The following is a 14,304-nucleotide window of genomic DNA, read 5'->3' as shown; positions in this document are numbered from 1 at the left end:
CCTCTGCAACAGCAGAAAACAAATTCAGAAAGAGTTTGGTATATACCAGGAGTGGCAATCCTTCCAAAGTGGCTTATGAAGTTTTTGTCTGTATGACAAGATGAAGGTGGCTACCTGTTTGCTCTTAGTTTTGTGAATGGTGAGGGTAGAGACATTTACCAGCCACCATCACTGATAGTCAATAGCAGATCTGTCAGGAAGCAAGGAGGGCTTAGAGAAAGCAGCCAGCCCAGTGACAATGGAAAATAATCTACATGCAAACATGCCATGGAATGCCAACCATAGTATAACTGCACCCTTCTCCTTAAGAAAAGAGCCAACACCATCACATACACAAAATCTGTGTTCCTCATGGGTGTGCTGCAACTGTTCCACCTACCAAAGGAATAAGGTAGAAGTTACTGTTTCTACAGCAGCCATCTCACACCAACATGTTCAGTCCAGACTACGTGACATTCACAATGAGTCATATCTTAAAAACCCTCCACTTGTAACAGTTTTTCATTGTATTAAAAACTACTAAAAGTTAACTAGCTTAAAAAAGCAGGTCTAACACCAACCTAACAAATTAAATCTGAATTCACTGCCAAACAAGCACCCTTGTATGTTCATTCAAGGAGTTACCCAAAAAGGTTACAAAGCACACAAGGTATTTTTGTCAATCTTCTTTTGTATAACTAAATAAAGCCAAGATATGATCCTTTGAAAATAATCTCATTTAGAACAAACAAAAACTTGGCATGTGAGCATACATGAAAATGGATATACTCAAGAGTAGAGTCAAGACAATTGACACTTTAAAACAAATGGGAAAGTAATTAGTTTGATATCAAAAGTAATTGTCAGGCCGGGTATGGTGGCTCACACTTGTAATCCCAGCACTTTGGGAGGCCAAGGTGGGAGGACTGCTTGAGGCCAGGAGTTTGAGACCACCCTAGGCAACATAGTGAGACCTCTATCACTCCTATCTCTACAAGAAATTAGAAAATTAGCCAGGCATGGTGGCTTGTGCTTGTAGTTCCAGCTACTTAGGAGGCTAAAGTGGGAGGATCACCTGAACCCAGGAGGTTGGCTGCAGTGAGCTGATACGGCAGGGCAAGACCCTGTCTCAAAAAAAAGTAAAAAAAGTAACTGTCTCACAAGGTCTTAACTCTCACATGTATTGCTCCACAACCTATCCCAAGTATTTTTACTATTACCAACATTCCAAGGGTAAATAAAGTTCTCACTTGAGGAAAGGTTAAATAGAGCAAAAGAGTCTTCCTTGGCATAAACTCCTAGGATTAATAATTTTACATTTAGCTTACTTAGCCATATTGTAATTGTTTTCCCAATCAATGTGATGAAAATTCAAGGACTGTGGTGAAGATAACTGTATCAAAATGTGACTCACTAAGAACCACAGAAATACCTGTATCAAGTATGGCCTCAACCAGAGTCCACAAATTTTTCATGTAATTAAAAGCGGATATATACTGGTATGTATTCTCAGTCTAATGATTTTCTAAATCCAGCTGTTTCTCCAATAATGTTCCATTAGATATACACACAGTTAAATATAAGACACAAGTCCTTGTATTATTTATGTTCTGAGAGGCCCTAATAAAGACAGCATTGAAGACAAGCCTTTGGCTTAAAAACAAAGCCATCAACTCAGGAACAAGATACTAATATGAAACATAAGATTCCGGGGTCAACTCTGGCACAAATGCAGATTTATCATTTGTGATGCCAAGTGGTAACCAGTCTTACGTCTCAGAAAGGCAAGACCCAAGGAAATCTAGGAGGTAGTATTTCAACTCTGGTGGAATTACAGTGCAGATATCAGTCCATATTAACGAATGATAGAAGGTATGTAATTATTACTTGTACAGATAACAGCTTTAGGCTCCAGTCTATAGAAATCACCAAGACACAGGTGGTTAAAGAGGCTACAAAACTCCCTTTACTGTGTCAGGTTCTTGAAAGGTAGTCCCAGAACACATCAATAGGGACACTTCCTTATATAATTAAGATCCTTTTCAAAACAGCCCAGGGCCCAGAGTTTTCAAAAGTAATCTCTAAGATGAATATTTGGGTCCCTCTTCTCCTTACATGCTTTAACCCACTAGTTCCCTAATACAGGTACATATCTAGTTAATGATAAACATACTCAAACACCAAACCATGTGATATACAAATTATATCATTTCATTCTGAAAACAAATGCAAGCATTATTCTCATTCATAACTGAAGAAACTAAAGCTCCTTGAGGCAAAGTAACTTCCCCAACATTAACAGCTAAGAAGGGTCTCTCTTCACTACTTACTTGGGTTTTATGGGATCAAACGGCACCTCTTCCAATAGATCATATATGTAATTATTATATATTTCAATATAAGAGACAAATACACCATAGACACTATCTTCATCAACCTCTTCTGCTTTGCAGAATTCTTGTACAGTTATCATATCTGCAAACTCTGGATCTACTTGTCGTCTAAAAAAAAAAAAGTTCAATTGTATACATTGTAAGTCCATTTTAAAAGTAAATGATCCCAGCCGGGCACAGTGGCTCACGGCTGTAATCCCAGCACTTTGGGAGGCCGAGGCAGGCGGATAACCTGAGATCAGGAGTTCGAAACCAGCCTCGCCAACATGGTGAAACCCCGTCTCTACGAAAAATACAAAAATTAGCCAGGCATGGTGGCGCGTGCCTGTAATCCCAGCTACTAGGGGAGCTGAGGCAGAAGGATCGCTTGAACCTGGAAGGCAGAGGTTGCAGTGAGCCGAGATCATGCCACTGCACTCCACCCTGGGCAACAGAGTGAGACTCCATCTCAAAGAAAAAAAAAAAAAAAAAAAGTAAATGATCCCAAGGGGAAACTAACAGATACAATAAATACCTGCAATTACAAGCAGAAATACACAAAGCAACTTTATTCATACTCACAGTTTGCCAGCAGTATTCCCACGTCCTCCCAAACACACAACAAAGGCTTTTATAACCTCTCCCAACCCACAGTGGCATCTTCTTAAAACAGTGATTGAAACAAAATGTGCTCACAGCCAAAGAGAAAACATCTGAGCAAAGAACTTAGAACATTCCTTAACTTTAATCTCACAAAAGTCAACTTCTCTATTTAATGTTCACCATTCCTCATGTCTGGGCAAACCACAGGAAAGAATCCTGTGCCCCTAAGGCCAGTGCTGCAGACAAATATAATTACTTACTTGCTAGAAGGGGTCTTTGGATTGGGCATAGCTTCTCTTTTCTGACGTTCTAATAAGGCATCAACCTCACACTGTATATCCATACTATTCCTATCATTAGATTTGAAAACCTGAAGTGGGGGCAAAAAAATCATACCACGTTTTGTAGAATTTAACTTAAATAGTAAGAAACATGCTTAAAAACTAAGGAACAGTTAAGGTTTCAAAATGAATCCAGTGCTTTGGTTCTTCTTTACTACTTCTGTATCCATAGGTGTCTTAGTCCAGCAAGATAGTCACAACACAAAAGAATCATACTTACATATCGTTTAGCTTGAAATGACCCTATACTGTTAAAGATCATGTCCAAACAACGAGGAAGCAGCCCTCCTTCCCCTGGAGAACCAGTCATTGTGTGAGTTTTTCCACTTCCCGTCACGCCATATGTAAAAAGAAGACCTACAGTGTAACAAGTCACAATGAGTTGTATCTTAGAAGTTCCCCACTTACAATATTTCTTCACTGCATTAGAAAACACTAACAATTAGCCAGAGGAATCAAAAAAGGCAAGTTTAGCACCACCCTAACAAATTAAAAATGGATTCAATGCCAAACATAAATCAAATATATAAATATCAAAAAAGTTTTATCAGAAGAGGAGAAAAAGGAAAATCCAACAAAACTCCAAGAGTCATATCATACCATTTTTGCCATGAATGAGGTCATCGACCAAGGGATTAGCCACAACATCAAAGAGTTCCTTCTGGGTAGTGTGAGTGCCAAATACTTGTTTAAATGAATACTGAGTCTGTGGAGAGAGAAAAAAATGCACCAAATGGAATTCCACTATTATCTAGGCTAAAAATACATCTACTTAAACTCAAGGTGTTTATGACATTTAAGATCTAAGCATGAAAAGAAAAAATATAAATGGTCTTTACAGTTGGAACCCTTAGTTTTTTAGTTACTAAAAAGTCATGACATACCTATATTAAACCAATTATAAACTGGTAAATGTTTTCAGTCACAACTACTAAAGACAATGTAGAAAACCTTTTTTTTTTTTTTTTTTGAGATGGAGTTTCGCTCTTGTTGCCCAGGCTGGAGTGCAATGGCACGATCTCGGCTCGCTGCAACCTCCACCTCCTGGGTTCAAGCGATTCCCCTGCCTCAGCCTCCCGAGTAGCTGGAATTACAGGCACGCACCACCACACCTGGCTAATTTTTATATTTTTAGTAGAGACGCGTTTCACCACGTTAGTCAGGCTGGTGTCGAACTCCTGATCTTAGGTGATCCACCTGCCTCAGCCTTCCAAAGTGCTGGGATTATAGGCGTGAGCCACAGCAGCCAGCCAAAAATGTAGGAAAATCTTAAGTCCACTAATACTTCTAATGTAAGGCTGATTTTGTTTTAATTAAGTGACAAAGATCAAAAGGTATTATAATGAGTCACGGTCACAGATTTGTGGAAATCTACAAGCATTATGTCACACATGACTTTACTGTTTCCTGGTTTTTCTTTATAAAGGTGTCATTTAAAATAGCATAGCATGCGCACAGTGGCTCAAACCTATAACCCCAGCACTTTGGAAGGCTGAGGCAGGAAGATCACTTGAGGCCAGGAGTTAAGAGACCAGCCTGGGTAAGCTCATCTAATAAAAAATTTTAAAAGTAAAAACAACAACAAACCCGCAAAAAACAGTGTGCTGTGGTCACACCATTGTACGCCAGCCTAGGTAACAGAATGAGACCCTATCCCAAAAAAGAAAAACAAAACAGACAAATAAAATAAAATGGCATAGTAGCATAATACCACATTTTGATGTACTATACTTTAAAATCAGAATATTATCTCATCTCTGAGTTCTTACATGAAATACATTTTAAATAAATTGTGACCTTTAAGAAAGCAAGAACACTTCAATTATCAAGGCTCTCTAAATACGATTAATAAAATATCCTGTAAAAACAGCTTTAGAGTTCAAAAAGAACAAACAATCTTGGAACTGAAAGGATACACATAGGACAATACTGAGAAGATAGATGACCTCACAGTCCTCATGAATGACTCCCTCCCTTCAAGGTAAAGAAAACTGAGGCCCAAAGGTGAAACTTCTCTGAGCTCATGGAGTTAATTAGTATCAAAGCCATCATCAGTGCAATGCTTTTGTTTTCTTTCTTTCTTTTTTTTTTTTTTTTGAGACAGAGTCTTGCTCTGTCACCCAGGTTGGAGCGTAGTGGCGGGATCTCGGCTCACTGCAACCTCTGCCTCCTAGGTTCAAGCCATACTCCTGCCTCAGCCTCTTGCTCTGTCACCCAGGTTGGAGCATAGTGGCGGGATCTCGGCTCACTGCAACCTCTGCCTCCTAGGTTCAAGCCATACTCCTGCCTCAGCCTCCCGAGCAGCTGGGATTACAGGCGCCTGCCACCACACTGGGTAACTTTTGTATTTTTAGTAGTGATGGGGTTTCGCCACATTGGCCAAGCTGGTCTCGAACTCCTGATCTCAGGTGATCCGCCTGCCTTGGCCTCCCAAAGCACTGGGATTACACGTGTAAGCCATCATGCCGGGCCGCAATGCTCTTTTCATTATATAATGTTGCCTTCTGTCAGAAAGCAGTGATTATTTTTAATCCCCATCAAACCTTTTTATACCTACTTGATACCTTTATTTATACATACTTGAAATTTACTTAAAGAAGTAAAACTCAGTAAATCAGTGTTTAACCATATTATATCCTCAAAGACCTGCTCCTCCATAAAACACCCCCAGACCATGCATTCTTGCTGAAGCCATATTTACTGTCTGATGAACAGAACATATAAGGTACATATTCCTTGGAAGTTTACATTATAGTAAAGACAATAAACAGGTAAATAAATAGATTGTGGTTAAGTAATATAAAGGAGGTACACAGAGTACAGATCAGGGGAGAGGGGCTGTGGGGTGCTGTTTCTGATTGCGCAGTCTATACGACCTGAGGTGACATTTAAGCTGAAACCCAAGAATGACCCATGCTAAGGTCCAGGAAAAGTCCGGGTTAAGGCAACAGCTAACAGCCAGGATTCTGCCTTATCCAAGGAACTCAAAGGATTGGATAAATACTAAAAGATGAATGAGGGTGGAGGGTGGAGAGACAGATGGGAGGCGGATGAAGCAGGATTTTGTCTGTTTAAAGATTTTATTCCTTGAAAGGTTTTGAATAGGAAAATGATGAGACTTTATGTTTTAAAAGAACACTGTCTGCTCTGTAGAAATGGATTAGAGAAGATGTCAAGTGGAGGCAGTTGGGCTTTGGCAGTCTTGTCAATGATACCCAAAGCACACTCAGCAAACCAATGCCTGTCTGAGAACTGTTACAAGACTACTTAAATGTTTAGAAAGTTGTTTTTTCTTTGTTTGTTTTTTGAGATGGAGTTTCACTCTTGTTGCCCAGGCTGGAGTGTAATGGTGCGATCTCGGCTCACTGCAACCTCCGCCTCCCGGGTTCAAGTGATTCTTCTGTCTCAGCCTCCCGAGTAGCTGGGATTACAGGCACGCCCCACCACGCCCGGCTAATTTCTTTGTATTTTTAGTAGAGACAGGGTTTCATCATATTGGTTAGGCTGGTCTTGAAGTCCTGACCTCAGGTGATTCACAAGCCTTGGCCTCCCAAAGTGCTGGAATTACAGACATGAGTCACTGCGCCCGGCCAAATGTTTAGAAAGTTTTACAGGCATTTGACACTGCCCAATTATCAGTATTTCAGCCCGTATTCAATAGGCTCATCTCTATGAAGAGATTATGAACTAGTTCCCTGTTGTCTAAATCACACGGGTACAGTGTACAAAAGTCCCAGCTGTGATGCATTAAAAATAAAAAAGCTATTCCTTCATTACAGTAGCACTGGTCTCAGTGGTTAATAATGGGGCTCAGACTAGGGTGGTGGCAGTGGAGATGGAAATGAAAGGACAGTTTCAAGACACATGTTGGAATATAACTGATAGGAGCTATTAATGAACTAGTTATGAGGAGGGGCAAGTAAACAGTAGGTACCAGGTTTCTGGCTTGAGCAACTGGACAGATGACAGTGCCATTCTTTGAGAAGAAAACAAGGGAGGAAGTATTTAAAAAGGGAATAAGAAAAATCAAGAACTCCTTTTTGGGCATGTAAAATTTGAGATGCACATGTGACATCCAAGCAGAGATATCAAGTAAGTGGCTGAATGTTTAGAGCCAGAGAAAAGGTTTCGGCTGGAGATACAGGGAGAGCTGGAGCGGGAAACAGGGGAGTGCTGCTGACAAACAGGTTATAATGAGGATGAAGAGGTATACATCAAATTTAGCAGCAAAGAGGCCACTGGTATTCTTCTGAAGAGCAATTTCACAGGAATAGTAGGCACAAAAGAGTGAGTGATAGCTAGAAGTAGAAATGGTAGCCTGCCTGAATTAATCCTACTGCATTCCCACGGTCCCCTCATCTTTAGCACACCTAACTTTCTGTCTTATTTATATGAGAATTATTTGTTTACCATATGTCTTAAGTTATAGACTTTCTAAAGGCAAGGAGTATATCATGCTTATTTTTTTAAAATCTCCTTCCCGCCTCCAGCTATTAGCTTAGCACATTTGCTAAATATTTTTGAGTTGGTTCAAAATTTTACTAAAAATAAAAACACTGCCTAGGAGATTGATGCAAGCATACAATGCCTATTATTAAATGTTACTTTAATTTCCACACATGAAGTTGTATATATAAAACTGCCTAGTACAATCATGTATCATTCCACACTAAATCATCCCTAACACATGCTCTAAAAACCAATAATACTCAGGGTAAGAAATTATCTGCTAAAAGCAATCCTCTAACTCCAGCATACCAAAGATATGTCTGTGCATCGCAGAAGTCAAAAACACTTTAGATACAGTGGTTATAATGAAGTAAATAAGTCTTTCGAAAATATGGGCTCACAAATGAACTTTGTTACATTTAAAACTGTAAGTCATTCAGGAAACAACATATTGAGAAAAAACAACTTGGTTCAAATCAGAATTACCTCCTTATAGTCTCCATTTCGGTTGAGTCTATAGCCCTCAGGAGTATGAAGCTGAACAGTTGTGTTATTGATCACTTCTATGCAACACTCTTGATCAGGAAAGCCCAGTGGGCGCACCCTACAGTATACCTGAAGAAATAAGAAGGTGCTTAAAGAACAAAGTTTGATCTTTTGCCTGACTTTTCACTTAAGCTTCTCATTCATTCCTTCATTCATTCAACAAACATTTGTGGTCTCTCAATTTTAGAGCTCTGTATCTCCAAGAGCTATGAAAATTAAAATCTGCTACTTGAGATTGACAAATACAAACATATATTAGATACGAGAAGACTTTAAATACACACAAAATTAAAATAAATTTTGATAATAAAAATCAAATTGCAGTGTATTTACTACTATATTGTACACAAATAATAGTTATACTAATATCTCTAAAAGTCAACATGTCACACAGTAAGATTTTTAAAACTGTTAGAATTTCTTGGAAATCGATGTCAATTTAAAAACTTGTCAGCTTAACCTGACATTTAATATACAAAGACATTTTTATTTATTTATTTATTTAGAGACAGAGTTTCATCACCCAGGCTGCAGTGCAATGGTGTGATCTTGGCTCGATGCAACCTCCTGGGTTCAAGTGATTCTCCTGCCTTGGCCTCCCGAGTAGCTGGACTATAGGCATGTGCCACCATGCCCGGCTAATTTTTTTGTGTTTTTAGTAGAGATGGGGTTTCACCATGCTGGCCAGGCTGGTCTCGAACTCCTGACCTCAGGTGATCCACCCGCCTCAGCCTCCCAAAGTGCTGGGATTACAGGCGTGAGCCACCACACCCGACCTACAGAGACATTTTTGAAAGCAGGGGAGGGGGCTTGAGGAAAACTCATTCAGGTGTGTGCAAAGCACCTGGTTCCCCTAAGTCAGAGCCAGCGACCCACTCCAGTGGCAGCGAGGGGTAGATTTCAAATACCTCAGAGCAAAGAACGCTTTTTGTTTGCCATTTGCTGTTTTGTTTCAAAATTCTTATTCCTTTTGCCTGCTTCATTTTTCTTTCATAATTTAACATTTGCTTTTAAAAGCAAGTTCCCAAGCCAGAAACTAGTGAAGTACTTGAATTAGGAGTAGATATTAGACTGAATTAAACTCGGTCCCAAGAAGTTTGGAACTCTCCTTCATGCCGTCAGTTACTGTATGGCATGAACTGGGTTCATATGAACTCACTTCATATTCTCTGGGATGAATATGAACCCAGTTGGAGATTTTTAATTATCTAACTCGCCAAATTATAATTACAGAAGGTATGCAGTTGACAACCAAAGACTTCATTTTACTGGACTAATTAATCTTACAGAGAAAATTTCACAGCTAGAACTAGTTTTACAGAATTTAGTACATCCATTTAACTAATTGTTCTTTGATTATATTTCCACATGTCTTCTTCCTTCCCTTCCAAGCAAACACATAAGACAGAAAGGATTGAAGAGATAAGTTTCTTAAACACACACACATAAATTCACAGGGAGACCTTACCCCAACTGGGTCTTTAAGGTTCGTTTGGGACCCTTTTTTCACGATAGGCTTCCGGGGTGTCTTAGCTCTCCTGGTCATAGATTCAAAAAATAACAATAACTTTTTTTTCAGTTCAACACTAATACAAAAGCCTCACCTAAAACTTACACAATCTTTCTAGGTTATCTGTAAATTATCCGTTAGCAGTTCCAAAACACTGCATCCCAAATAACATGAATAATAATCATAGTAGCAGAGTGTTTATGGCATGCGTAATCCAAAAGTAATTAAAATTTGCTTTAGAACACATTTTTGGTACCAAATGTACCTACTTATTCTCTGATTAGTTCTATACTTAAAATAGCTTGCATATTTTCTTGAGCAACAATTTAACAGAGGCACTACAAATTTGAAAAATCTACAAATAACTGCCCACACTTTACAGACTGACAACCGATTAACTTCAATACACTATAAAAATGCACACGGAGGAATCCATTCTTTCGACAAGATTTATGCCTGTACTTTCAAGGAACAACCAGTCATTGAATGCTCAAAACGATTACTCTTTGTCTCCAAAAAAATCCGGTCCCAAACTGCCAATTTCTTGGTTTCTTAAGTAGGGGCAATCAAAAAGTTATTTTGATTGATTTCACCGTTTCTCTAGCATCTCATCTTTTTCCCTTCACATTTACCTAGAGGCTAGAAATACATTTAACATATTAAAATTAAGTGAGACTATTGGCTTTGACTGTAATTTAAAAATATTTTTCAAAACATATTCTCAGATGAAACACAAGCAGATTCGTGTTGTTCAGTGCAAACACATTGTGGTGGGCTTAACTTAAACTCAACGTATATTTCTTATATATAAATTTTTTTCATCTAAAGATTTTGACTTCGGCCTCTTAATAAACAAGTGGCCTTTTGCAAACAACTCCCTAAATGGTAATAAAGCCAATCCTCTCCTTTGCACGACAAATACTTCTTTACCCAGGAACGATGCTGCGCCGAAAATATTGGCTTTGGAATGTGGGCGGGGGTTCTCTGCGGCCACAAAATACAGCAGAAGTAACTGGCCTGTGTTAAGCGGATGGGCTCGGCCTCAAGGACAGGGTGCTGGGCTAAAAAAAAGCTCGCGGCGATCACCGGTGCCAGGGCTCTCCAGAAACGGAGCCCACCTAACCACTGCCCAGCACACTCGCTCGGCTCCACACGCGAGACCACCCCCGATCCGCACTCAGTCGGCCAACTGCGCTCTGGAGGCGGCGGCGGCGGCGGCGGCGGCGGCGGCGGCGGCAGCCAGCGAGGGAGAAGGGGAACTTGAGAAGGGGAAGGCTGTCCCGGGGACCCGAGGAGGATAGCCCCGCTATCGGGAACCGGGTGCCGCATAAAACACCCCCGGCTTCAAGCCGACGCTTCCTGGCCTCTGGAGGCCCAGTCGGGGCGGCTGGGGGCGACGCGGCAGGGGGCTCCGCGCCCAGGCTCCCGCGGAGCGGCCACACGTGAAGGTTCCCACTTTGGGGTCGCGGCCGCAGCAGCACCGAGCGGGACGCCGTCCGCGCTGCCCGCATCCGGCCGCGGCCTGCGTGGAGACGCCTGTCCAAGCCCCGCGGCCCCGGCCCCCGTCCGCCCTCCCTCCCTGCTCGGTGGCCTGGTACTCACGCTGACTTCATGGCAACAGGCTCCACGCTGCCCAAACGCGCGCGCGGAACGGCGGGCTGGCGAAGACTGCCGGACGTTAGGACCGGCAGCAAGAACTGGGACCCCGCGGCTAAAGTGCGGTGCTCGGAGAAGCCGGCGGCGGCGCTAAGAGCCCAGGTGAGCTCCCGCCTGGCGTATTTCAAACGGGCCAATCAGCGCCCGTCCGCAGGGAGCGGCAGGACCTCCGCGGAAGTGACTGCGCTACCGGAAGTGGCGTTTGTCTCCTAGGCGACCGACGCTGAAAGGGCTGCGAAGTTGTGTGTCAGGGCTGGAGGGCGATCTTGAGGTATGGTATTTAAACTCTTCCGCCTTTCGATGAGGAAATTGAGGGTTTCTTTTCCTCCATCACAAGAAGTTCAATGGAGGGGCCTTTCCAGGGTTGATTCAGAGGTCGGAATGTCGTTCTGGTGAAAAGTGTTGTATTCCTGTGCTGTGCCCTGCTCCGAGTCTCAGGCTCCCTCTCTCTGACTTCCAAGTCACCACATTATCTTGGCTTCTTTTCTCTCTCTGATTCAACTTTCCTGGGTTTCCCTCCAGCTCTGTCCTATATGTACATTATTTTATCAAATCTTTTTTTTCCTTTTTTATTTTTTGAGATGGAGTTGCCCTGTCGCCCAGGCTGGACTGCAGTCTTCAGCTCACCTCAGCAACCTTCGCCTCCCAGGTTCAAGCATTTCTCCTGCCTCAGCCTCCCAAGTAGCTGGGATTACAGGCGCGCACGACCACGCCCAGCTAATTTTTGTATTTTTAGTAGAGATGAGGTTTCATCATATTGGCCAGGGTGGTCTGGAACTCCTGACTTCAGGTGATCCGCCTACCTTGGCCTCCCAAAGTGCTGGGATTACAGGCGTGAGCCACCGCGCCCGGCCTATTTTATCAAATCTTGATTGTGTTTGATCCTGGCCTCACGGAGATGAATAAAATTTGGTCCTTACCCTTGAAGGGTTGCCCTATAGAACCTACTCTCTTGCCTTAGATGAACTGATTCTGTATCACTTCAGTCTTTGACCCTAAGCTGATGACTATCAAATACACATCTACACCTGGGCTCTCATTGAATTCTAGCCCCTTATCAACTTCCTAAAGGACCACAGCACTGGTAAGGATAGTCACAATTTAATATCCTTGGCCCATATCGTTGGTGCTCAGGAAGCAACACCCCAAAGTATGGCTCTTTGGCACACTGAGTGCTTTGAACTAAAGAAGATTGAAAGTGCCTCAGAGAAGCCTTAAAAGCAAAGTCTCTCTCTGACTTTCTCCTGCCTTCTTGTCTCCCACCCCTCCGTGTCTCCTAAAGCAAATAATAGAAATCAGAATTTCTGTTCCCCAAGGCGGGTCATGGAAACTAGAACCCCTTTTCACCCAAGCAAGCCAGAAACATTATTCTAGAAAAACCTAGAAATATTAATCTAGACTTCCCCCACCTTTTTGTGTAAGAGCTGGCCATAAAGAAATTCTTTGATGTACCTTGTCATAAGACCCTGGTTCCAAAAGGGTCTTGCCCTACATTCAAGAAGAAGGAAAGCTACACAGAGAGGCCAACAAGAATCTGAACAGACAGGACTTGCTGGGTTCCTCCTTCAGTCTGTTACCATTAGATCATACTCCTTTTGTCCAATCACATTTCTACACAGCTGTCCTTTCTTCATCTCATGTAAGCATAAAAATGGACAGCTTTCCCTGGGTCTTTGGGTCTTCATTTCTGAAGGCACTTACACCACATAAAACTGTGATTCAATAAATTAGTTATCCATTTATCTTGTTAACCTGTCTTTTGTTATGGTAATGTCAGCTGTGACCCTTAAGATGGGTAAAGAAAAGTATCACACCTTTTCCACCCCTACATTGCACATTAGGATGGTTCCAATTTTTGCTATTACAGATACAGCTATAGTGAATAAACTTGGAAATTTATACAATGCAGGTAAATATGTAGGACACATTTCTAGAAACAGAATTGCTGAGTCAAAGTATACACATGTGTAACATTTCACAGATATTGCAAATTGTTCTCCATAAGCTGTCCAAATGTACACTCCCACCAGCCTGTATGAGAGTGCCTATTTCTCCACAATTCTCAAAGTGTTATCAAACTTTTTAGTAGATATCAATCTATTGATATCTGTTATCAACTGGTGAGAAAAAACATGTAGTTAAACTTTTTATTTATTTTCAGATAAATGATGTTGTCTGTTCATATATTTAAGAGCCCTTTTGATTCCTTCTCTATGAACTGTGTTCATATTCTTTGCCTCTTTGTTCTATCGGTTGTTAGTTTTTCTTAATGAGTTGTGAAAGTTCTTATATTAAAAAAAAAATTGGTCCTTATTCAAAATACGAGTTTAAATATTTTTATTGTTCACATTTAGGTTATTTTTATTTGTATATGTTTTGTGACAGCTTAGAAAAAATTTCAGGTAGACAGATTTGTCTGTCTTTTATGGCTTCTGTTTTGTGTCATACTAGAAAAATACATCCATTCTGAGTTTTTTATTTTATTTCCCATTTTTTGTTTCCTAGTGCTTTTATTGCTTTGCTTCTTATGTGGAAGTCTTTGAATCATTAGGATTTTGTTGTCAAGCTAGAGTTTATTTTGTTTGTTTTGTTTTGCTTTTTAAGACGGAGTCTCTGTCACCCAGCCTGGAGTGTTATTTTGTTTGTTTGTTTTGTTTTGTTTTTTGAGACGGAGTCTCTGTCACCCAGCCTGGAGTGTTATTTTGTTTGTTTGTTTTGTTTTGTTTTTTGAGACGGAGTCTCTGTCACCCAGCCTGGAGTGCAGTGGCGAGATCTCGGCTCACTGCAACTTCCGCCTCTGGGGTTCAAGCGATTCTCCTGCCTCGGCCTCCCAAGTAGCTGGGACTAC

The 14,304-nt window shown here is 41.2% G+C and overlaps 1 protein-coding gene across 4 annotated transcripts in view; it reads right to left on the bottom strand.

Moving 5' to 3' along the window:
- KIF23 (kinesin family member 23) overlaps nt 1-11,736 on the bottom strand; it is a 34,767-nt gene extending 23,031 nt beyond the window's left edge. The window contains exons 1-8 of one of the 4 annotated variants that reach the window (XM_025389906.1): nt 11,403-11,736; nt 9,759-9,828; nt 8,231-8,359; nt 3,896-4,001; nt 3,516-3,652; nt 3,215-3,324; nt 2,310-2,480; nt 334-375 (exon numbers count right to left, since the gene is read on the bottom strand). In XM_025389906.1, the coding sequence (XP_025245691.1) occupies nt 334-375; nt 2,310-2,480; nt 3,215-3,324; nt 3,516-3,652; nt 3,896-4,001; nt 8,231-8,359; nt 9,759-9,828; nt 11,403-11,413 (776 nt within the window). In that variant the 5' untranslated portion in view covers nt 11,414-11,736. The remainder of the gene's footprint in view (nt 1-333; nt 376-2,309; nt 2,481-3,214; nt 3,325-3,515; nt 3,653-3,895; nt 4,002-8,230; nt 8,360-9,758; nt 9,829-11,402) is intronic. The other 3 variants (XM_025389907.1, XM_025389908.1, XM_025389909.1) reach the window with 3 other exon arrangements.
- Nucleotides 11,737-14,304: the final 2,568 nt, after the last annotated feature.

This window comes from Theropithecus gelada, chromosome 7a (genome assembly GCF_003255815.1).
Source record: "Theropithecus gelada isolate Dixy chromosome 7a, Tgel_1.0, whole genome shotgun sequence".
In the NCBI taxonomy this organism is placed as follows: domain Eukaryota; kingdom Metazoa; phylum Chordata; class Mammalia; order Primates; family Cercopithecidae; genus Theropithecus; species Theropithecus gelada.
The sequence above is the reverse complement of the archived record's forward strand: the minus strand, read 5'-3'. Positions and strand labels throughout refer to the sequence as shown.